Source organism: Mizuhopecten yessoensis, unplaced genomic scaffold (assembly GCF_002113885.1).
Source record: "Mizuhopecten yessoensis strain PY_sf001 unplaced genomic scaffold, ASM211388v2 scaffold775, whole genome shotgun sequence".
In the NCBI taxonomy this organism is placed as follows: domain Eukaryota; kingdom Metazoa; phylum Mollusca; class Bivalvia; order Pectinida; family Pectinidae; genus Mizuhopecten; species Mizuhopecten yessoensis.
The window spans coordinates 64431-91935 of record NW_018403715.1 but is presented as its reverse complement, the minus strand read 5'-3'; the positions used below and the strand labels follow the sequence as shown (position 1 = coordinate 91935).

The 27505-nt window shown below is 34.9% G+C and overlaps 1 protein-coding gene across 1 annotated transcript in view; it reads right to left on the bottom strand.

Annotated features, from left to right (window-relative positions):
* Positions 1 to 15143, bottom strand: part of LOC110452658 — a 99056-nt gene extending 83913 nt beyond the window's left edge. Inside the window, exon 1 of the mRNA XM_021501310.1 lies at positions 14605 to 15143. Coding sequence (XP_021356985.1) covers positions 14605 to 14726 — 122 coding nt within the window. The 5' untranslated portion in view covers positions 14727 to 15143. The remainder of the gene's footprint in view (positions 1 to 14604) is intronic.
* Between the last annotated feature and the right edge of the window lie 12362 nt (positions 15144 to 27505).

The window sequence follows — 27505 nt, the reverse complement described above, 5'->3', positions numbered from 1 at the left end:
TATGTTTGTATGCTATTATATGTATGTTTGTATGCTATTATATGTATGTTTGTATGCTATTATATGTATATTTGTATGCTATTATATGTATATATGTATGCTATTATATGTGTGTATGCTATTATATGTATGTTTGTATGCTATTATATGTATGTGTGTATGCTGTTATAGGTATGCATGTATGCTGTTATAGGTATGCATGTATGCTATTATATGTGTGTATGCTATTATATGTATGTTTGTATGCTATTATATGTATGTTTGTGTGCTATTATATGTATGTTTGTATGCTATTATAGGTATGCATGTATGCTGTTATATGTTTGTATGCTATTCTATGTATGTTTGTATGCTATTATATGTATGTTTGTATGCTATTATATGTATGAATGTATGCTATTATATGTGTATATGCTATTATATGTATGTTTTTATGCTATTATATGTATGCATTTATGCTGTTATATGAATGTAGGTATGTATGCTGTTATATATTTGCATGTGTGCTATTATATGTATGTTTGTATGCTACTATATGTATGTATGATACTATATGTATGTATGGTACTATATGTATGTATGGTACTATATGTATGTATGGTACTATATGTATGCATGCTATGATTTGTTTAAAATACACCAATCTTTCCAGTTGGTCTGCCAATATAAATGTACTCGAAGATTGACCTCCTGTTACACACGAAATGTGTGCATGGAGTGAATAAAAAATCTTGAATCTTGCTAAAATTGACCATCATCGCAGGCTCAAAAAGTCTGGTCGGTCGCCTGTTTATGGTCAACTATCGACTGCTCTATAAAACACGGGGATTGTCGTCGAAATTGCTGGCGATTGTGAGAGTGGCTGTCGATGTGAGCAGTCGAAAGCACCTCAATTGAATAAAACGATGTAGCGTCCATATTGCATCGAGTACGGACATGACATCTACTCAAGTGAGTGAGAAATGAATCAACTGAAATAAAGGTATGATTATTTTCTCTGACAAACATGTATAACTCTCACAATTGCCGTTGACGACAATCCCCGCGTTTTAACAGGCGACCGATCAGAACTTTGGAGCCTGCGATTACATACATACACTCTTACATACAATTAATATTATATCAAATACTAGGTGGATCAGCTTCTTAATATTATCAAAAATATAAAACTTCAGAAAAATAAAAAGTAAAACAAAAATATGAATATTTATATAAGCACATGTGCTTGAGTTCAAAAAGGTAAGTTTTACAGGCAGATTCGCTTAAACTCGGACACTTTTTAAGAAAAATACTATAACCCCTATCGAAACAAGTTGCCCTACAGGTAAATTAAAAATGTATGCGTTCAGGGAATCAGCCGGTCCTAGCTGGTGACTAGAGTCTTGTCAGTGCGTTACCTGTGAGAATTCGATCGTGTATTCGTTAGTTCGTGTCAACATGTCACATTAAAACATAAGTAGACTTCATTTGTAAAAACGATTTAATCGACAGAGCGAAACTCGCTCAACAGCGAAAATCGTAACGACCTCGAGCTTATGAACTCGTGTAAGCAAGTGATATGCACATGTTAGGTCAGTACGTCCGCATTCCATGGGTTTCCTATATGACCCTCTTGAGGTCGTCTGGTCTCATGTCACTGTCTTCCCGTGAGTCTGTTTATGTCTATGAATTGGGAAGCTTTATTCCTGAAGTACGTGTGATTATACATTTCCCGGTAAAATCTCGATACTGGGTGTTGACATATCATCGGCACGCACGTGTACTATTGTTTACCAGGGGCCTGTTCGTTTATGCGGAACAACCGGTTTGACCGTTTATAAATGTAACAATTTCGGGTATAAATCCTGGCGGACCTGCAAATGTATGCAGGCCTTGTAAGGCTTTCTCAGGGCTCGCCTGAAAGCAGCATCAGATTACTAGGTCCGACCTTATTTAATAAACGAACAACAGTGGTCCGATCGGTTTGACCGTTTAAACGAAAACGGCCCTGGTGTTACTATAATTTGCACTACAATATTGAATGCCCGATACGCAATACGGAAATGACGACACGGTGAACATGCACATTTCGATCAAGATAATTGAGTCCGAGCTGTACTTTTTCCGGAAGTACGTCACGAAAATGGACGCTGATGACGATGTGTGGAGCCACCTTAAATTATGAGAAAATTTTCAACGCCTTCCAGTTTCTATTAAAAGATTGTGTGAAGTCGTATTCTGACAAGTGCTTACTTAAGTAAGGTTGAAGGCACGCATGATCAATAATATGTTGATACACCCTGCACTAAGACGAAGTAGAGAAAAACGTCCCACAGTCTTGTTTTAAAATATCTAACAATCTCTGTTTTGCTATAACCCAACATCCTGTGCTTGCCAGTACTCCGACATACCAGTAGAACAGAGTTCTTGTTTAACAGAAGCTACTCAATTTTTTACAATGTGTGTTCGATTCACACTCATTGTACATATCTTGATAACATGCATTTAAAATACTGTTGCTAGAAGTCAATAGTTTACACCAGTACTTCAAAATTCTAATATTCTTTGAAATGATAAGAGGATGTCTACCAAGTTCAAAATAGATCATTGAGTTTGGTGTAGATTTTCGAACACTTAAAATATTCTTACAAAAGTCTAGATGTAGTTGTTCGATATCAGGCGCTTTGTGTAAACCCCGCACTTCGCAAGCAAAGTTGGCTACACTGCCGACATATGTGTCAAAAAGGGACAACAGACGTGTACTGTGCAGAAATTTAACAACATAGATCTACATATCCTAGACATATATGACTCATATTAAGAAGCTGGTTAGAAATATTATGTAATACCATTTTTGAAATTGAATAATGAACGATAAAGGAGTGCCGGTGTCATGAAAGGAATTTACCCTCGCATATCACAGCCGCCATTTTGACTAGTTTATTCTTGTGTATTTTCAGAGCTAAATTATCAAACTTTGCAAGTTTTGTAACAACCTCATTTTAAGAACCTGGTTAGAAGGTTAGAAATATTATCAAATAGTATATATCAGAAGATGTTTTTGAAATTGAATAATTAATAAAAAAGGAGTTCGTGTTCTATAATGTGTCATGAAAGAAATAACCCTCGTACATCAAAGCCGCCATTTTAAGTTGTTTATTCTTAAAAACCTGTATTTTCAGAGCTAAATTATTGAACTTTGCAAGTATCGAAACAACCTCATTTTAAGAACATGGTTAGAAATATTATCAAATAATTTATATCTGCAGATGTTTTTGAAATTGAATAATTAATAAAAAGGGGTTCGTGTTCTAATGTGTCATGAAATAAAAACCACACATCAAAGCCGCCATTTTAAATACGTCTCTGATCTAAAGATGGCCTCTCTCTCTTACGGTTTGATATTTTAAGCCTTAATAATTATTTCATTGTTATTGGAAATTAAAATGTTTTACGAAAATTTAAAATTGAGTTAGATGTAATAATAATAATAATAATAATAATAATAATAATAAATTATTTCAAGTGTCACATATTGATCTACATATAAAATAGGTAAAATGTACATAAAATAAGATCAATATCCAGCCAAAGTTAATCGACTTATGAGACACTGAAAAGACAGAAAATATACATCAAAACAGTTGTCAATTTTAAAAAAGCTCAATATTTGTCAGCTTATTTTAGCTTATTATACATTATTACCACACATTCAAAGCTAGTTTGACTTATGATACTTGAAAAGGCAATATTATATAAACCTTGGAATAAGTTTCACCAGATATTTGTCAGCTTATTATATCATATAGTTTTAAGTTATTTCAATATTGTTGTCAAAGTAAATTATTATTTATGAGACTCCAAAATGCAATAAAATACAAAAGAACAAGTGTCATCGCATTTTGAGAGAACACTACTTTTAACAACTTTCCATAAGTTATTCTAGCACATTGATGTCCAAGTTGATTTCGACTTCTGCAACTCCAAAAGACAATAACTTATCTTAAAATAATATAAATATCACCAAACTAAAAAAAAAACAATATTTTTGTAAGCTTACGCTTATCATAAGTCAAAGTAAGTTTGACTTTAGAGACTCTAACAGGCAATAATATACATTAAAATATATAAGAGCCACCACATTTAAAGAGGCCAATTATATAGATATACATATTTGTTAGCTAATTATAAGGTATTTCATTACCTTTTCATGTACTACCAACTTTAGCGATAAAACCGCTTTGGTACTTTATCGGATGATATATCATTATGTACTGGTAAAATGTCACATATGTTATGCTTATTACTTAGATTACTGCATGCATAGTTTGCTACGCTTAGACGCGTTTAAATGAAATTAACCTATATTTGGCTGGAGTACACCATTTTTCATTATGTTAAGGAACTGTGTGTCACTATCCTGCATTAAGAACCCCTCTATAACATCACAGGCTTGATTTAACAAATTATATCTTAAATCACTGTGACGCAGTTTGCACTCAAGCAAGAAATGTTTTTCGTCTTCGACTTTCCTCATGTCACAATGTGTATACAACACATTCTATCATGAAGTTGAATGGGCGGCCTGGCATATCTTCCAGTCTCCACTGCTAGCGAAAGACATCCGGCGCGAAACTGGGCTAGGTATCGCCTATGTGAAACAATACCATTACATATTGATATGCTTCAAAATCTTATCTCGCTGAACAAAGGCTACGCGTTTTCTTTGTTTGAATACAAAACGATACTATTGTATAGTAAAAAACGTGTTGGAAGATTGACGTAAGCCCGCGTGGAAAGCCAAATATTCGTGAAAAATCCAACACACGTTATCTTTTAGTTTATTGAACGGATGCACATAAATAGCTTGGCATGTGAATGCTATTTATTCTGCATAATTTATCAACGAAAATGTATCCGAATTTTATTCAAATTATTACATAACTAATATATCTTCATTTCGTACATGTACTTGTCCTAGGCGTGACGTCACAATTGAAACAATTGAAACTTACAATCAACCACAGGGCTGATAGGTCATATTACATGGGTATAAATATTCACTTGATAACACAGTATAGTATGTGATCAAATCACATGTCAAAAACTGTAGCATACGCACAAATGTCCCCCGTGTATACCACGGTGTCACTTACTTATCAACATAATGTCAAAATATCACGTGCGTGTCGGAGCTGTCAAACCTCCCTCATTAGGAGACAGACTTCCTCTTTTTGACCAATATGTATCTCCCTCGAAACTCCCTCATTCAAGTCCAAAATCACTTAATCTCAAAATCTGCATCCTGTGGTCAAATGATTCCCTAGTTACTGTACTGTGTGTGTACTGATCATAACAGGCGTGTCTGAATCAAATGCATAAAAAGGTGAAGATAAATTTAGCAAAGCAATTTCTATCGTGTTTCACGCACTCATAGTATATATCGTGGCATTTAATGGCTAATTTAATGACTAATTTAATGACTATATAATGGCTAATTTAATGATGGAAAATTTGTTTATTTTCTATTCCACACGAGATATCTCCATAGGACATTTTTACCCTCATTATCAGGCAAGCACTTTTAAATTTTAAAATTACAATTTATCATATTTTAATCAAAGATAATTCGTGATGTCTATATCAGAATCGCGTTTTAATCTCCCGTGATAGCCCATGTAGAGGTTTACTAATTTGAGTATTATAATAGCTGATTCTGGGTCCCACAACTTACCAAATCGATCATGTTATTGGCTGTTGGTTATCTACGAATTGGAATTTATCACCTTTTTCAATTACATACCCGTTATCATAGATTTTGGACGAAACACGTTGAGTTTGACTAACATGTACAGACTTGAGGTAGCGGGGAGTGGTGTTTCACCTGTCGTAGGAAATCGATTGTACCTCCGAAAATCGGTCAGCTGTGTTTATAAGTGTAGAATTTGATAAGTCGTAGTACGGAGGCGTTTAAGGAAAACCAGTAAAATCCACAATGGAGTTTTAAATACCAGTTAGTAGTAAAAATAATGACATCAAATTATACGTTACATGATTTTTTCGTTACACTTAAATTAAGATGCTATTTCTATTGGATTACATTTTTTGTGGCTTTTAAGAACTTGTCCTTAAATTCTCACAGGATTTGGTTTGTTTGTTTATTTGTGTTTACGTCCTATTAACAGTTGTGTTCATTTAGAACGTCTCGGAAATTTAAGTAATGCGTATGGATACTTGTATATAACCTTTGTATACGTTCCTGTCGATGCTTGTCAGTTTTTGGGGATGTTGTTGCTGTGAAGTATCTTGAAAAAGGCGATAAACAATAATGTGTCATTGATGCCGTAGACAGGTTTGTATTGCATATCAATACATGACCCCAGGAGTTTCAAGAACGGTCCATAACTTAACTCATTCATCCCTGAAGACACATTTGATCTCTTCTAATTCAAAGGTTGGAATAGTTCATTATATAACTTCAGGGGTGAATGATGGACGGACCTTAAAACACTTACTCTTTGTTGGTCGCAATAATAGCTCTCAAGATTTAATGCTCTTTGTTTACATGTATGCGACTTTAAATAAAGTTTCTGGTATCTTGGTATTAAGAACCTGTCAATCAATTATTTACAACACGAATACACTAACCTTTTAATGTCCCTAATACTGCAGACACTGAGAGTTGGTAAATACCCATAACACCTGCATATGGGACACAAGTGAATTGGAAAGGATAGTTTACAATACATATCCTAATATTTATCAACTGTAGACTTTTGTTGAGGTGTATAGTTGGTTATGTGAACCTGACAAGGTGATATAAACCAAGACGATTTCAAGGTATCGATAATATCACTTCTCACGTCCATGTAACATCACATCACTTCTCACGTCCTTGTAACATCACATCACTGCTCACGTCCATGTAACATCACATCACTTCTCATGTCCATGTAACATCATATCACTTCTCGCGTCCATGTAACATCACATCGCTTCTCACGTCCATGTAACATCACATCACTTCTAACGTCCATGTAACATCACATCACTTCTCACGTCCATGTAAAATCATATCACTTCTAACATCCATGTAACATCATATAACTTCTCACGTCCATGTAACATCACATCACTTCTCACGTACATGTAACATCACATCACTTCTCACGTCCATGTAACATTACATCACTTCTCACGTCCATGTAACATCATATCACTTCTCACATCCATGTAACATCATATAACTTCTCACGTCCATGTAACATCACATCACTTCTCACGTCCATGTAACATCACATCACTTCTAATGTCCATATAACATCACATCACTTCTCACGTCCATGTAACATCATATCACTTCTCTCGTCCATGTAACATCACAACATTTCTCACGTCCATATAACATCATATCACTTCTTATGTCCATGTAACATCACATCGCTTTTCACGTCCATGTAATATCACATCACTTCTCACGTCCATATAACATCATATCACTTCTCACGTCCATGTAACATCACATCACTTCTCACGTCCATGTAACATCACATCACTGCTCACGTCTTTGTAACATCACATCACTTCTCACGTCCATGTAACATCACATCACTTCTCACGTCCATGTAAAATCATATCACTTCTCTCGTCCATGTAACATCACAACATTTCTCACGTCCATATAACATCATATCACTTCTCATGTCCATGTAACATCACATCGCTTTTCACGTCCATGTAATATCACATCACTTCTCACGTCCATATAACATCATATCACTTCTCACGTCCATATAACATCACATAACTTCTCACGTCCATGTAACATCATATCACTTCTCACGTCCATGTAACATCACATCACTTCTTACGTCCATATAACATCATATCACTTTTCACGTCCATGTAGCATCATATCACTTCTCACGTCCATGTAACATAATATCACTTCTCACGTCCACGTAACATCATATCACTTCTCCCGTCCATGTAACATCACATCACTTCTCACGGCCATGTAACATCACATCACTTCTCACGTCCATGTAAAATCATATCACTTCTCTCGTCCATGTAACATCACAACATTTCTCACGTCCATATAACATCATATCACTTATCACGTCCATATAACATCACATAACTTCTCACGTCCATGTAACATCATATCATTTCTCACGTCCATGTAACATCACATCGCTTCTCACGTCCATGGAACATCACATCACTTCTCACGTCCATATAACATCATCTCACTTCTCACGTCCATGTAACATCATATCGCTTCTCACGTCCATGTAACATCACATCCCTTCTCACGTCCATATAACATCATATCACTTCTCACGTCCATGTAACATCACATCACTTCTCACGTCCATATAACATCATATCACTTTTCACGTCCATGTAACATTATATCAGTTCTCACGTCCATGTAACATCATATCACCGATACAACAGTCTACAAACTGTTACAAGGTATCGAAATGTCGGTATAACAAGCAATATTCACCTGTCTTGTAATAAAATCCTTTGCATCTTGATCCGCTATATACATACCTATTTCACAATTTCAACGGTTTCCATCAACCTATTTCACAATTTCAACGGTTTCCATCAACAAAATACAAGTTAACAAGGTTGGTAACAGTCAAAACTATCAGCCGGTCAATATACAGTTTTACTTGAAGGCAAAGTTCACAAAGACTATTGGCCGATTTCTTATGATTCAACAAGCTATCCAAAAGAAGGTATGGTCACCCTAAATTTCCAGCCCTTGATACGTCTTATTTTCATAATTTTTATTCAAATCTAATGAACTTGAAATCAGTATTGAAATGAACATTACATGTTACGAAATGACGCATTATCTAAATCTCATTTATATATCTAGGTTATCGTGTTCTTTTTTCCCCTTGTTCTAGATGTGACGCGTTTAAACCTTGTTTATGACAATTTACTAAACCGATGCATCCAACATGTCCATGGTATCTTTTACGTTGTGTGGATATAAAGCAACATTTTCTAGGCATAGCATAAGGTCACTAAACTATTTTTAAATTTCACTGATCTGCGAAAAATCATAGAGGAAACCCATACACCACTACATACAGAACACATTACATCTCCAGCACACACGCAGGCATACACACATAGGGAGGTATTAGCCAGGTGGCATAGGACTAGTAGTTAACGCCTGATAAGGCAGCTCCTGCGAACTCCTTAAAATTGGATTGTTAATGTTTATGCTAATAGTATTAATTGTATAAAATTATCATAAAGAATTTTATGATAAAAGTGCTAAATTTGAACTTCAATTGAATATCTCATTTTATTCGTTATTTGTCGTATTTTAAACTACAAATTTTCATTTAATTTATCCATCGTGTGACATAAATATAATTAATATCCTGGAACTATTTGTGTAAATTGTTTCTCCTTAATTTGTGTCAGTTTAGATAAGTTCTATTTATAAAACTCTTCCTTTGAAGTCGATATGTCTCATTGTTGTTAGATTAACTCATGTATTTACTTGGTCCATCTTATACCATTTGCACTTTTTACTTAATTCGATTACGTAACGGGATTAACTGGTCATACCAGATCGGACACTGCATTCAGTCTCAGACAAAGGACAGCTAAATTGACTCACCTAGTCGGTTACGGCCTGGGTCTGAAAGGCCGATTGCTATGAATGACGGATGTCATTCAAACTAAATACTTAATTGCTATCGAGTCGTGTAAATGTACTTACGACATGATTACGGTTTGTAACTTCAGTTAGGACCTAGGCATCGGACTGTACGAGTGTGTTTTTGGATATTCCAGAAATCACCCACTGACCAAGACAAATATATTCTAATAAATTTATATTTGGACCATACAACATCTACAGAACGTTTACTTTTCAAATTAGATAACAACACCTCACAAAAGTGTTGTATGTACTGTAAAGCGCTTTAGAGTGGTTACTGTTAGTTAGATAGGGCGCTATGTCAAATGTATATTATTAGTAGTAGTAGTATGATAAGTATATTATTTGCCCTTAACGTTCATTCCAACAGTTGATTGCTGTAATTTAAAATCTTAACCAATAGGACACTGTGGCAACTGTTTAGAACACGATTAATAAGGTTCTATAAAATATTTGCATACATGGTATTGAATATATTCTTTATTGATGTAAAGAAACTCTTTGCATTTTCTACAACATTTAAACGTCTGCCACATCTGCCTTTGAACGCAACAGAATCTTCAACTACCTCCAATTCTAGGAACGCTTTGCATCATCAATTAATCTTAAACATCAATGATGCATCCCTTATGTCTATATTCATTTTTTTTTTTTTTAGATTTCAATTCGTATATAGAAACATTGTGTAGATCGGGTGTTTACACAATACAATTTCATCTTTATTGTGATTCTATTTGATTGTTTAGTTTAAACTTTATTTTATTATCGGTATGTTATTCCAGAAACACAAACATGATATGCAGATAGGATTCGAAAACATGTAAGTACGAACTTATGCTAATCCATCATCTTTATTTTGATTCTATGTGATATTTTATTTGGCATATTTAACGAAACCATTAAGAGGAATGTTAATATTGGTATCGCATGTTTGAAATCGTTTCATGATAAGCGTTTCTGTCAATGCTAATAGTTTATACCAGTTCAGCTTCAGTTAATAAACACTGGGACATGATCATTTATTACAGCTATATTTGGACCTAAACTAAGCTGATCGGAGTAAAATCGACTTTCGGTAAAAATGACACCCCCAATGATCGTATATATGATCATTTTGTTTTTGTTTTACCTTGAGTCGATCTGAACTCCTAAAACATGTAAAAATACGCTGAACACCTTAGTTTAGGTCCACATATAGCTGTAACAAATTCGCAGGTCCCTGGGTCAATGAACACTAATAAAATATTTCTTTCACTTTCATAATATTTAAAATGAACGAAACACACACATGATTGCACATATAGAATTCGGCAACAGATACATGATGGCAAAATTGTAGGTTACAATGCACTTTATCAAAATGTCCTTAAACAGGCACGATCTTTTCCATTACCTCCCGACTAACCGATAGTTTTGTCGTGTACCTATTAGTCGGACATTCCCTTCCTCTGAATAAGCTTTTAAATATCCATTAAATAGTGTTTAGCATTAAGGCATGTAATGTGAGAAAGTTGTTGGATATTAGCCACAGAACGGGTATACAATGTATAGTTTTCACTGGGTATTCCGGTTTCCTCAACCAAAGAAACGGGTTCTAACCGTGAATGATCTTAATGAGTTAATACGCCATAAAACAAACACTTTCAGTTCAGTCAATTTAATTATGTTTTCCGTTCGGTATGTTCAATGCTAGGTGATCGTTTTGTATATTCTTGTGTGGTATGTACTAGAACAATTGCATGCAACATCATAATACGAAATAATTTGTTAGATTCCGAGCGACATCAAACGATTTTTATGTCCTTTCTTTATAATCTTTCCAAGAAGATAATTATTTTACATTATTTTGAAATACTCAGCGTTTAATAAATGATCATTTCTCTACTAAACGTTCGGTACTTGTAGATTGACTTGCAGATTACTGTAACACAACTTCTGCAAGATATCTACTATGTTTATTTCATGACTTGTTTTGAATATTATCGAATGCAGATATGTAAGCAATGAAAAAAGAGCCAGAAGGAGTAACTAATGACAAAACACCATGCCTAAACATCAGCTTCCACCTCTTCTCGGTCAACTGTCGCTGACAAGTCAATGAACGTTCACATTCATTTTCATATCCCTGGACCTTTTTGAGTATTCAGAACAAGTCATTTAAACATATTAGATCCATGTGACCTTGAATATGAGCGAAGGTCATTCATTAAAACAAACTTGGTAGCCCTTCATCCCAGCATCTAACTGGCAAAATATCTTAACCCTAGGCCTCTATCAGACGAAGTCGTTTAAAGGGTTTAAAGATATTTGACACCTGCGACCATGAATATAGGTCAATGTCATTCGTTAGATCAAACTTCGTTGCCCTTTAACTCAGCATGCTACTGGCCAAATACCATCATTCTAGGCCTCTTGGTTATTGAGAAGAAGAAGTTTAAAGGTTTTAAACATATTTGACCCCTGTGACCTTGAAAATGGGTGAAGGTCATTTGTTTGAACAACTTTGGTAGCCCTTCATCCCAACATACTACTGACAAAATATCATTATTCTAGGCCTCTTGGGTATTCATGAGATGTTGTTTAAAGGTTTTAAACATATTTGAACCCTGTGACCTTGAAAATGGATGAAGGTCATTCATTTGAACAAACTTTGTAGCCCTTCATCCCAGCATGTTACTGGCAAAATATCATTATCCTATGCCTCCTTGGTATTCAGAAGAAGTCGTTCAAAGAGTTTAACATATTTGACCCATGTGGCCTTGAAAATGGATGAAGGTCATTCATTTGAACAACCTTTGTAGCCCTTCATCCCAGCATGGTACTGGCAAAATATCATTATCCTATGCATCCTTGGTATTCAGAAGAAGGCGTTCAAAGAGTTTAACATAGTTGACCCATGTGGCCTTGAAAATGGATGAAGGTCATTCATTAGAACAAACTTGGTAGCCCTTGTTTCAAGCATGCTACTGGCCAAATATCATCATCCTAGGCCTTTTGGTTACTGAAAAGAAGTTGATTAAAGTTAAAGTTGACGCCGGACAGACGGACGGACGGACGACGGACGCCGCACCATGACATAAGCTCTAAAAACCGGTTAATTACTATGTAATATTTTGAAGAATATTTATTATCAACTTTTGCAGCATTTGTTTTTCATCATCCTCGATACCCAGGGGTTACGCTCACTTTCGCTCTCTGCACCCCTGGAATATGTCATAGCAAAATTGAAGGCACGAAGAAACAAGAGTACCGCGGGCGGAATAATATACGCCCGTCGAATGCCATGTAGTGTCATATACTTTCTTACATTGAAATAAGATCTGCATCATTCTAAGAGTGGTTAGCTGACATGCTATAAAAAATGTAGGAGAAAATCTCCGGACAAACCTTCAAATACTGAAATGAACAAAGGGCAATAACTTTTGCAAAAATCTTCGAATCACAATTCTGTTAAGGGAGACAAAGTCAGCGTTACCCCTGGATATCGATGATGGCTTTTCATCGACTTGGTGACAAAACAGCGTTATGCCTTATCAGCCGGAGAAACAATTTATGGTTTTGGTCCAAACACCTCGTAAAAATGGTTTTGATCATTGACGGATAAACGTGAATTACAACTGTTTTGTTGACAGACAAACGAAAAACAAGTGCTATATGGCTTCCTCGGGTGGCAGTTCGGGTATGTCCCTGCACTTAGGAACAAATAATGACCGTGTTTACTGACTTCAACTCATAGGGGTCATGCAATATTCTATACATTTTATAATGAATAGGGACCATACAGTGATAGAATAGTTGTAAGACCATACGCTAATATACGAGTATAAATAAACAATAACGCGCTCCATAGAATATGATTGTTGCCAGCTGCTTTCATACTACCGTATACGCCGTCGAAATGAAGGTAAATCCTTCTATAAATCATGGAGACCATATATGTACCCCGTATTGCCAATAGGGACCATATGGTAATATATAAACAAATGATATCAAACCGAAAGATATGAATCCGATAGGATATAATTCGTATATGATATAAATTTGATACGTTTTGGTAAAATTCATTCAATAATTGAGGTATAAGACCATACAGATTGGCTGTTATTGGCTCAATGAGAATCTATACTGGATCAAACTTATGTCGTCAAACCAAAACTCACGTCTCATTGAAACAAGCTATATTATTTTTTGATTTTATTTCAATGATATTATACAAATTCCAAAATTACATCTATCTAATAAGTCTCTATAAGAAAATAAACTAGAGGAGTTTTCACTACTTTCATGATTGGACAGAATAGATGGCATACTACTGCATAGTTGTTTAATTTCGCGAGGCTAGTATTTCGCAGTTGTCTCGATCAGAAATAGTTTTCGGGGTTTCAATTTCGCGCAACATTGCTAGTATTATTGTCATCATTATTGGGCAGTAAAATGTTGAACAGGTCTTTTATTTTATTTCTATGTATTCATCGCCGGGTATTTAGTTTCGCGCTATTTTTGGTGACCGATAATACAGCGAAATAAAACCTCCCACGAAAATAAACAAATATACAGTACAAGCGGGGCGACGTAGTTTTTCATTAGAACGTGCCTATAACTTCTACTGAATTTCATAATTCTTCATTTGTAGAATACAAATATGATTTACAGCGAAACGCCTTCAGACCGATCACGTCAACTAGAACATTTTATTTGAAGCGGGTACATTGTTAAACATCATGGTAGCCCGTTGTAAACTTAAAACCATACCATGCTGAAGACCAAACGATCTATTCGGATAAGACAGATATTCGGATTACTCAGGTTTAGTGTACATACACATGTATCTTTATACACTGCTAAAGGTTTATTTTCGACTTGGACAGTTGCAAACTACATGTGATAATGCCCGAACACAAATCTACACAATGATATAATAAACTTACCCTGGTTGGTTGATAAAGAAAGAGTAAGGATAGGGGAAGAGGGTCGCTTGGCTCCTTTTAGTATAAACCAGGATGATAATTAACCACGTAATACTCCAGACGGTTCCGGTCAGCTTCCCCATGAGTATCAACACACTGTGGCCGTACCGATACACAGGTACAGAAAAACTCCCGACAGATCTTTACACCTCAATATCAAGACCCCACAACACAGCACGAATTTACCTTGGTCAGAAATAGTATTCATACACACAATTTTCCACAGGTAGCAAGAAACAACTAGTTTTAAACATTGTTATCACTTACTGCATAGCGCTATGTAACAAGAAAACCTGAATACCAGAACAATAATCCTTATCCGAACGTATTGGTCGCACAAGTTAAATAAATCCACCCACACGCTTGTAACTCATTGTTTCTGAAGTACTGGCCATCTTCAAAATTGCCGTACAGTTAAATAGTCTGCTTGAAATGTCATTCCTTTTCCATAGCTATAACTTATTTATTGTCGTTAGTAAACAGCTCTATCAGGAGGACGATCGTCACAGACCGTGACCGCGAGGCAAGCAGACCCCCCCTGGGCCCTCCAGAGATCCGTGTAGTGCGGCGAGGCATACCACCTTATAATTACCATTCAAGCTTTCATTGGATGCTGATCATGATGAGCTTATCGGTAACCCGTACACTTGTTTATTATCCCCCGCTTTCACCGAAACGAAATATTAATTTGGGTTTGTCTGTCTGTTTGTCACACTTCGTTTCCGTGCAATAACTACAACAAATGTTAACTAATTTTCGTCAAACTTGGCCACAGGGTAAAATACCTTAAGGGCTCGGCCAAGTGCGATGACCACTTTCAGCGGACCCAATTTGGCAGTCATTATCTGCAGTTTCCGCTTAATAACTCTAGCAAATATTAGATAAGTCTTTTTTTCTTCAGGTTTCAAGCTATACATTATGTCTCAACAGCAAGATACTCACATGTTTAAACCTAACCTCAATAATGTTAACCTACAATATGTCCTGAAAGCGGGGGATATACATTCCACCAATTTGCTTGTTAAATGTAGGCGTTGGTATGCTACTGCTTTAATGGAAACATTGAATTGCGCCATTAGGCAAATACTTTTGTCAATGTCCTGTATATTTAATCTTACGAGATAATATACAGTCTAATAAACATGTAAAACGTGTTTCATTACATATCAATCGAACGGGTCGTCATTTCACGGATATATTGAAATATTCGACAAAAAAATGATGTTCGAAATGAAGGCGTCGGTCTATTGTTACTGTACTGGTAAAACTACAAGGCGCCATTATGGTAATTCATTGTCATTATACAGTATTTCATCTTACAAAATGACATGCACAATCGGACATGCATGTAAAATTTGTTTTATTCATCGTTTATCAATTGGACGGATAGTGTTAAAGTTATTCCTTTTTTAATAACAAGAAAATTTTGAAATATTGGACAAGAATAATTTGTTCGAAACCACGCATGGGTGATGAAATATGATCAACTGGTGTCTAAAATATGTAAATAATAAGTGTGTTCATTACATATCATTTAAATAACCTTAAGTGTGTTCATTACATATCATTTAAATAACCGTAAGTGTGTTCATTACATATCACTTAAATAACCTTAAGTGTGTTCATTACATATCACTCGTTTGCGTCATCACTCCAATGAATGTTTAAGTTACTCTTTTGTTTTCAATATCAGAATAATATAGAAATATTTGACAAAAAATGTGTTTTTCGAAATATAGGCGTTGGTCTTTTTCTATTGTAATGGTATAACTATATTGTTCCATTGTGGCAAATACCATTGTCAATATACGGTATTGGAACTCATATGATAAAATGCAAAATCCGAAATGCATGTAAAAGTCGTTTTAATTACTTATCGACCAAATGAGTAGTCACTCAAGTAAACGAAACCACGCAAAGATGATAGAATACATACACTACATCAGTTAGATATTATTCTTACTGAAAAAAACACTTCTATGGGGTAATGATATTTACTCCAAACAGAAAAAGGAGGAAATATTTTTGACAGGCCAAAATTATATTAAACTAAGTAAACGTTTTAGCTAATATTTTTGTACCAATTGTTTTAAATATGGAAACTTAGTGTGCTGTATCATTTAACGGTACTCAGTACAATAAGGTGACCTGTACTTACAAACTAGCAATTTATGGCGTCATAAATCATGTCTGTAATCAATTCTATTCACCACATGTTTTCCCATCCCATATTTAGAGTTGTATTTGTAATATTGTTTATTATTGAATACATATTGTTTAAACTAATGGGGTTTTCTTTTTAAATACCCTAAGTGTGTTCATTATAGGTCAATTGAATGCGTCGTCATTCTACTAAATGGGAAAGTTATTTTTTTCAGTAACTGGATAATATTGATATTTTTCGTGAGAAGATTGGAATATTAATCGAACTAGAATTCAATAATTTTCAAGTGAGGTTAATTTTAAACAATCGTTCACTAGAAATAGACAAATAAAATGCAGCGGCAAGATTAGGAACTAAACCCAAACCTCAGGGTGCTAGACGGACCTATAACCTACAAAGAAATCTACACCGCCGATCAACTGCGTCTAGCTCGACAAAATAGCCTTACAATGTTTTTCTTCTTCTTTTTCCTTATATAATTCGTTTGAAGATCAATCGCTAATTTTCGTTAAGACTGAAAAATACATCCCAAGGTATAACAGGTATAATAGGTCGCTGAACTGAGATTAAATAAATTAAAGTAGTGGCCCAGTGTTGAAATATCGATGTAATCTTTCAAAATATAACTTCAAACATACAGTATGACTCTTGACTTAAACATAAACACTGTAACTGAATAAAACATCGTATTTCATAAGTTTTAGAGGAATCAGGGCCCAACCCAAACACAAAGGCGACCATTGACTATAGAAAACCACTATAACTCATCTTCCCATTTTGTATTACCTATGCACTGTTGCTTACTGTAATCTAACTAAAATCAACCTGCTATTTGAATATGCGTTAAGTATATTTACGTTTATTGTAATTCCTCCTTTTATCCTATATTGCCACTAATGAGTCTGAAATGGACGAAATGGCTCTAGGGTGCAGTAAAACGTTCTCTCTGTTTGGCTTTCTAAATCAAGAAACTATTTTTTTTTTAAATAGATATTTACTAACTTAATATTTCTAGTGATTAATTTACGCAACAAGTTCAAGTTCTTTATTAACTTTAAGTCTTGTGACTTATCAGTGCAAGATGGTTGACTGTACTGTTGTATGATCAGTCCCCACGGTTGGCTGTTCTGTTGTATGATCAGTCCCCACGGTTGGCTGTTCTGTTGTATGATCAGTCCCCACGGTTGGCTGTTGCTGGGAAATAGTATGGCACGGACCGCATAGAATACCGGTTTACGTATAAACTGTCTTTTGTAGTCTAACATAACGATAAAGGTGTTTATTGGTATCCTTTCATTGTATACTAAATGTGTCTAAGAACACTCCAGACATGTTTTTTTTATTCTTTCGACTTTAAGTACCATTGTGACAATGGATGGACGTATTTTTCAAAGTACGTTGTAACATACATTTTATGGGTCTGTAATGGACGAAATGGTCATACGGTGCAGTTAAACGTTATTCCTCCCCCGGCCCCCGAAAAAACGGATAAAATGAGATTTAAACTAAAATAACTTTGCCACCCTGCACTCTTTCACACATGGTGAACTCTTTGTACCATGCGCGCGTCTGTTCATTGAAAGATACGAGGAAATGATAAATTTGTTTTATGAGCAATAACTCCTACAGTTGACAATCATACAATACGCTACATGTCTATAATTTGATGTATAGCTATAATATATTTTCCCTATGTGTGAATTCCCTTTAAATGTGATTGCTAGTAATATCTATGAACACTAGAACGTTTATCTTGTTGACATTCTACCCATAAGTAATCCTCTGAATCGAAGGGTTTCGTTTTTGATACGCGTATCTTCTCTGCTCATTTGGAATTCGAGGATGCACGTTAATATAGTAATTTGGCTTTATTTTTGTAAAATATGGTTTATTTATGCTTTCAAAAACATTCACACAATTCATGGAATTGGCGATAGATGAAATTCTATTACACTATTCATTTGTTGGTTAGTTGAAAGCATGAATCTTGCATGAAGCGTGAAGCACACCAGACAGTTGAATGATTTACTTATGTTCCGAGGTACTGCACGGATGAGGCTATTACTGCAAAAGAATCAATTTTCGCATGTGGAAATATCAAACCATTGTTTATCAATTACTCATTGTGTATAACTTTCACTTTCCTATAGTTGCAAGATTCTTGTACCAACAAGATCTTCAGTTGGTGAAAAATAGTTCCTATCGTCTGAGGGGTTCTGTCTTTGGAGTCTATGAGCAATTTCCGGCCGCTATAGAGGACCGTCGTAAGAGGCTCTACCCTGTCATGAAGCACCACAAACAGCTCGGTGACCATACCAAGATGGTCAGGGATAAGTTGTTCATTAACGGCCAGTTGTACACGGGATCCGATGACATGTCGTTCACAGAGCCTAAAAGAACACTTAGTGCACCACACAGAGAATTGAACCCACACAGTGAACATCAGCGACCGCACAACAACGATGAAACATTCCGCGGTCCACCAAGAAACATCCATCGTGTACCTCCTGGACCAAGTCAGCCCTGGAGAGCACATTCTGTTCCCCAACGATCCAACCCTACGAATGGTAATTCCCAGATGTATGGGAGATAGGACAGACAGGAGAGTGGTATCTCAGTGTGTTCCTGGAATGTGTGCAGGGGTCTAATAGGTAAACTTGAGGATCCGGAATTCCGGAATTTGTTAGTATCGTATGATATTGTATGCGTATCGGAATGTTGGATAAAAGAATTTGATGTTTTACAGCTTTCGGGTTACAGTCATTTTGCATTCCCAAGATCAGTATGTAGAGGAGGTGGTATAGTAATTTTTTACAAACCAGAACTGGCCGATCAAATTGAAGTGGTTGAAAATATCTACGACAGTATTGTCTGGCTTAAGATTAATAATACAGGTACCTGTAACTCCGGAGAACACACATTTATTGCATTTTGTTATATCCCTCCTGAGGGAAGTGTTTTTTATGATCACTGTAATGAAGATTTATTCCAAATTTTAGAAGATTCCGTTGGTAGATATAAAAGCATGGGTGATGTATATGTTATCGGTGATATGAATGCACGCACTGGAAGCAGGCATGATTATATAGAATTAGATACATTACATGATAGTTTAGTACATAATTTAGAAAATGTGGTTAATTATAATGTTGAAACTGTCAGCACTGAGCGTAAGAATATGGATAAGGGGGTAAACACTTTTGGCCGTAAGCTTATTGACTTGTGCAAGTCATCAGGTCTGCGTATAGTTAATGGGCGGCACCCAGATGACGATACTGGTACATATACATTTTTTAATAATAATGGTAAAAGTACGATTGATTACTTGTTGGTTGTAAATGCGACAATAGACAATATACTTAAGTTTGATTCTGGTAAATTTAACATGTTTTCTGATCACTGTCCAGTTGCGTTTCATATATGTATTGGCAAATTTTTAGATACTCAAATTGTAAATGAGTTGGCTGATTACAATGCCATGTACAGTAGAGGAACCTGTACGTCTGTGAAATGGAAAGGCGAGAATACTATGCTAATTTTAGATAAATTAAGTGAGAACTGTGAGTTAATTGATGAACAATTGAATGTTGATTTAAATAACCAAGATGCAGTTGATGAATGTGTGAATAATATAAGTAGAATATTAAATGATTGTACATTACCTTTTTGTGAGTGTAGAGATACCCCTCTGAGAAACTCCCGCGATCACCGCACTAAAACTGTTGTTATTGAAGATAAACCGTGGATAACTCCTCGGTGCAAAGATCTATATACTGAATACAGAAATTCGTTGATTAATTTTAACCGGGATAAATCAAATCAAAATTACAATATATTAATAACCGCCAAACGTAATTACAAAAGGTTGGTGTTTAAACTTAAAAGAGATTATAAACGATATGAAGGCGACATGCTGGTCCTTTTGAAAAGAAATGATCCAAGAAAATTTTATAGTATCTTTAATAATCGGAAGTCGAACAGAGCTATGAATACACTCACAATAGATGACTTCTATAGACACTTTAAATATCTGGCGCAAAAGGAGAATGATGGCGCTGACCAACATGTTCCTAATGTTAATATAGAGTCAGTTTATGAAGATCTTGATTCTAATATCACAACAAAAGAAATTGTTAAAGCCATTGAAAACCTGAAATCAAACAAAAGTTGTAGTGAAGACTTAATCATAAACGAAATTTTTATTCAAGGAAAGCATATTCTGGTGCCATATTTGGAACGGTTGTTTAATGCTATTTTTAGATCTGGGTTTTTCCCTGAATCTTGGTCACAAGCATGTATTGTTCCTGTTTTTAAGAAAGGCTGTATTAACGACACTAATAATTATCGTGGTATATCACTTGTAAGCTGTTTTGGTAAATTATTTACATCAATCTTGAATAATAGAATTATGACATGGGAAAAAGAAAATTGTATAATAACAGATGCTCAGTTTGGTTTTAGAAAAGGCAGTTCAACCATTGACGCCATATTTGTTTTACAAACATTAATTAACAAGAAATTGCGTAAAAAAGAGAGACTTTACTGTTGCTTTATAGATTTAAAAAAAGCATTTGATTTTGTTAATAGAGGAAAACTGTGGAGTAAATTAATACACCAAGGTATTCGTGGAAAATTTTTAAAAATATTATTATCTTTGTATGATAATGTCAAATCCTGTGTAAAATTTGAGGGTCAATTAAGTCATTGTTTCCCTAATTATACCGGTCTCTTACAAGGGGAAATATTGTCACCTGTGTTGTTTTCTTTGTATGTGAATGATTTTGAAATTAATTTTATTAATGATAATTGTCCAAGTATTGATTTACAGATGCTTAACCTTTTCCTGCTAATGTATGCTGATGATATGGTTTTTTTCGCTGATAGTCCAGCTGCATTGCAAAACATGTTAGATTCTTTACACAGTTACTCTAGAAAATGGGATCTGGAAGTCAACATTGATAAAACAAAAGTCATGGTTTTTAGAAACGGGGGAAACATAAGAAATAATGAAGTGTGGAAATATAATAATGAGAACATAGAAATTGTTGACTGTTTCAAATATTTGGGAATGTTTTTTAATTATAATGGTAAATTTTATAAAACCCAAAAGCATTTAGCGGACCAAGGAAGAAAGGCTTTATTTTCATTATCATCCTCTTTAAAGAACCATTGTTTGAATTTGGAAACCCAATGCTCTGTCTTTGATATTTATGTCAGCAGCATCTTAAGCTATGGTGCAGAAATATGGGGGTTTCACAAAGCTCCTGATATAGAGAGAGTTCATTTGAATTTCTGCAAAAAAGTCCTTAGAGTATGTAAATCTACATTCAATGATTTAGTTTATTGTGAATTGGGTAGACTACCATTAATTGTTACAAGAAAGCTAAAAGTATTCAAATATTGGTTGAAGTTGACGAAATCTGATAATTTGATATTAAAAACTTGTTATGATGAATGTGTCAACGTGAATGATCCGTGGATTTGTAACATTAAGAATGAATTAACTGCCCTAGGTCTTGGTTATATTTTTGAATCGAATCTACCATTGGTAAACACTTTTGAAATTATTGAACACAGATTGAAAGATGTTACTAAGCAAAATATGTTGGCAAAGATAGCAGCTTCATCAAAAGGTAGACTATATCAATATCTTATAGACAGTCATAGTATTCAGTTTTATCTCCGTAAACATATTGAAACAAAATACAAATATATGTTAACTAAATTTAGAACGTCGTCTCATCAACTGAATATCGAAAAGGGTAGACACAATAATATCATTCGCAGAAATAGAAACTGTAGCAAATGTGATTTGGGAGACGTCGAGGACGAATTTCATTTCATTTTTGTATGTCCTTTTTATAATGATTTGAGGTTAAAGTATATAAAGAAGTATTATTATAAGAGTCCCTCTGTTTACAAACTTGTCCAACTTTTATCTGTAAATAATGTCAAAGAGTTGTCAAATCTAGGTAAATATTTATATCTAGCCACTAAGCGGCGAAATTGATTAATTAGCTACACGTATTTATAATTTTTGTGCTTTTGTATTATGTTCTTTGTTTAGTTTGCACTTGTATGCTTATAGTCACTCTCCTATAACATATATACATGTACAATGTATCATGATTGCTTTGTACCTATAAGTCTTAAGACTTTTGGTGAATAAAGAACTTGAACATATGATCTATATAATAAGTTTTAAAACATATGAAAATATAAGACTGATGCAGCATACAGTAGGTTATTTACAGGTGAGTAGTGAACAGGTAAGTCTGACCAGTTCTCTACATATAAGCATTCTTACATGTACAGGTAAGTCTGTTCAGGTAAAACAAATTGAAACAGACATTATAATAGTTTTATTACATAATAATTGTCCAGATATGTTGACACAGTAGTCAAATCAGGAGCATTTACAGAAACACACAAAGAAAGCGAATGTAGTATATTTCTAAGTAGTGTGTATAACGATTTCCTGAAATACTCGCATGTGTTTACCTGTACGAAAGGTGACATAAAAATATCAATCACTTGTTTTCACTTTAGATCGGCATGCACCGTGACTTACCAGACAGATTTTTGTAACCTAACTCAACTACTAAACAAAACCGCGCTTGTTGACAATAGGGTTTGTGTTGTTGATTTCGTTCGGCTCGCTGGCATTCGCGTCATAACATGCCTTGTTGTAATACTTTGCTATTTGATTATTGGTTATTTTGTTTTATTAAATTCTCCTGTGTCATTACCATTGGCTGGATGTCACGGATCTAACTAAAATTAGAAAGATAATTGTATCCAGATGAAAACGGTTGTTAATTACGTGACTTATAACGCGATTCACGGAATATTTCCCGAACCCCAAAGTTGTGATGACCTCATAAACGTTAAATAAGTAAATTCTATTCGTTATAATAACATTTTTTCAATGCGTTTAATATATCGATGCAATCACGAGCTAAACTAAATAAAGTCATCAACACAGCATAAAAACAAAACAAACCAAATGTGGTTTCATTTAAAAAATAAGGAATTTATAGAATATTACAAGTAATGTGTTATTATTTGTCTTGAATACACATTGTTTTATGTAATAATTTTGGTAAAATTCGTTCAATAATTGAGGAATAAGACCATACAGATTGGTTGTTATTGGCTCAATGAGAATTTATACTGGATCAAACTTATGTCGTCAAAACAAAACTCACGTCTCATTGATTTTAATGATATTCTACAAATTACATCTATCTACTTAGTCTCTATAAGAATACAAATATATGATTTACAGCGAAACGCCTACAGACCGCTCAAGTCAAACAGAACATTTTATTTGAAGCGGGTACATAGTTAAACATCATGGTTACCCCCCGTAAACTTAAAACCATACCATGCTGAAGCCTCAACGATCTATTCGGATAAGACAGATATTCGGATTACTCAGGTTTAATGTACATACACATGTATCTTCGACTTGGACAGTTGCAAACCACATGTGATAATTCCCGCATACAAATCTACACAATGATCTTACCCTGGTTGGTTGATAAAGAGCGAGTAAGGGTGGGGGAAGAGGCTCGCTTGGCTCCTTTTAGTATAAATCAGGATGATAATTAACCACGTAATACTCCAGACGGTTCCGGTCAGCTTCCCCATGAGTTTCAACAGATACACAGGTACAGAAAAACTCTTCGACAGAATTTTACACCTCAATGTCAAGACCCCGCAACACAGCACGAATTATACACACAATTTTCCACAGGTAGCAGGAAAGAACAAGTTTTAAACATTGTTATCACTTATCAGCGCTATGTAACAAGAAACCCTGAATACCAGAACAATAATCCTGATCCGAACGTAATCGTCATCGACTGAGTAGGAGGTGTTCTCGCGTAGCTTACCAAATGCAATACAGCATATAGGTTATACAGTTACATCACACATGGTTCATACTAAAGTACGATATACAAGATGGCGGAGGATAATTCATGGTTCACATTTACCATATATAATTTTACTGACCCACAAGGGCTTTTCTTTTGGCAGTTGCATGCAAGAAATATTTACCAAGTTTACTTAAAGTTTTGACATTTTTACATGAAATTAATTCAATCAATTTATAGACACTAGGATGTCGATAATAATATTGTTTTAAATATGTATTTCTTTGACTCAGAATAAGCTGGACAACGTAGTATAACATGCATCTCATCTTCTACATCATTTTTGTTAAAGACAGCACATATTCTTTGGCCTCTTGGGACGGCATTGTAACGTCCAGACTCAATATTAAGACTAATTAGAGATACAATATAACCTGTCTAAACCGGATATGACTGGGACCAAAGTATATGGCCTTTTTTTTGGGGGGGGGGGGGGGGGGGGTATCAACATTTTGAATATATATATATGTATGTAAGTGAATGTACTTGAAATGTTGCACTGGATTTTAAGAACAGGGAATAAAGAGCCACATCAATTGTAATGTATAAATATTTATAATAATGTACAATAAAATGCAGATCGCATATTTTACGCCTGGAAAACATGGATGACCGAGGAAAAAATGGAAGGCCGAAATGAACAGGGTATATTACAGAAATAGGGTCCGAATAAGACATGGTGGACGTACTATAAATTAAGAGAGGAAATGCCGGGACCAAATGTCAAAGCAGGTATAGACAGGGAACCGGTGTAGGCAGGTGATACTGTATCTGTATTTCAAGTGTATTTCAAATAGAGATACATCTAATAGAGGATCTGACACGATTGTTCATGTAATATGGAATTTATTGAACGAGTTTATTAATTTCATATGAAATTAATAAACGAGTTTAATAAATTCAATATTACATGAACACGAGTGTTAGATTCTATTTATCATATAATTCGAGAAACACTCTTTTTCTTGACACGTCTCCTCTATATATATTGTACCGATGGCTGACGAAAGGACGCATTACATGCATTTTGTTTGCAGCTCGCTGCGCCACAAAAAATAGTTTCAGAAACTTCTTTCCGAGAACCTTTTCAATGCACAAACACTCATTAAGGTTTTCTTCATCAACTAATGTTTTAATTATTATCAAAACAACATTAATAATCATTTTTTTATACGAAAACCATTCAACAAAATGGCGTTTACAAAAATAGCAGTGACGTCACATATTTGGCACAACGGCGCGTGCACTGTCAAGGTAAAGTTCATCACAATACACATCGAAGTCTGCAATTTAAAAAGTTTACAGGGACTGGAGTGATTGTCACTCTCTATAAAACAAGCGCATTTCTTTGGCGAGGGTTGTTATTAAATGTGAACCTCGATGTTTTCGCCTGTCACTGAGCCAGAAAATATATTGTGGAATCCGCCATGAAACTGGAACACTGGTGAAATTGACCGGTTACACGTGTTCGCCATTGATTGTGTGTATGTCGGAGAAGTTCAAGTGGAATTTGAACATGCAGGTGTTGATTTGTGTGAAGCTAACACTCGTGTTTATATGATATTGAATTTATTAAAATCGTTTGTTAATTTTATTCTCCCAGTGCCCCTGCCTCTGCTATCAATGCAGTATTAGCCTGTATTTAAGCATTGAACTGCTTTTGTATGGAGTAGTACTTTGAAATTTTAACAAACACTTCAATTTTATTCCACAATTCAGTATCAATACAATTGCGTATGATATGTCTATAGGGTGATTTAAGTTTATCAATATAACTCTGAGCTGAAAGTTAGACTTGAAATTGTTTCGATTTTTCCCCGGAACAAATTTTGCGCATGGACACCGTAAATCCGACCTTGCCCTCCACGAGGGAGTTTTTTTTGGAAGTTAATTCGAACTTTTCTCTTCGCTCTTTTTGTGAAGAATCCAGGCGTGAATTTATTTGTTGATTGTATGGAAACATGACAACAGTCGGTAGATTCTATAACGGCGTCGCTATTTGACATGTCGTCAGAAATCAGGAACCGTGGATGCGAGACGCGTGAAACTGATATCGTTTGAAGTGAGTGATCTTGCAACGGAGCAAAGGTTCGTTACAAAATGTCTGAAATATTTATGTGTGCTGTGACTCATATCAGTAGGTCTGTAACACATGTGTCGATAGGTCTATAGAATATGTGTATTTCAGACATTTGTAACGAACCCCTGTTGATCAGTGCAGTGTAACAGACGATATTTCTGATAAATTGCATGAGCGTTAAAATTGTTTCCATTGCCGGCATTGGTGATTTCAACCGATGTGCATTTTGTACGATATTACAGACCTTAGTCTTGTTTTCGTTGTAATAAAAGTGTTTTTTATTTTATTTTTAATTTTGCACATAAATTAACAATGACATTGTCAAATCTCACAATGCCCAGCAATATTTCAGCAGCCGTCATGTTTATTTATATTGGATATTGTAGTTCCGGTCAGTGTTGTATTAATACGCTAAGAATTTTGTCTCGTGATGCATGGTAAATAAAGTCCCATCAACGACACAGCTTTCAAAGAGGCTATATAGTGACAATGCCATGCAAATGTAAATATTATATGATAACATGAAATATTGATACATTTTATACATGTACTGTATAATAAATAGAGTGATAAAACAGAATGATAGAGTGGAATAAATGTATAGAGGTTTTTCTGATAAAAAAAAATGTGTTCAGAATATGATTGTAACTTGGGTTTTCTAATTGTATGAATACAAGT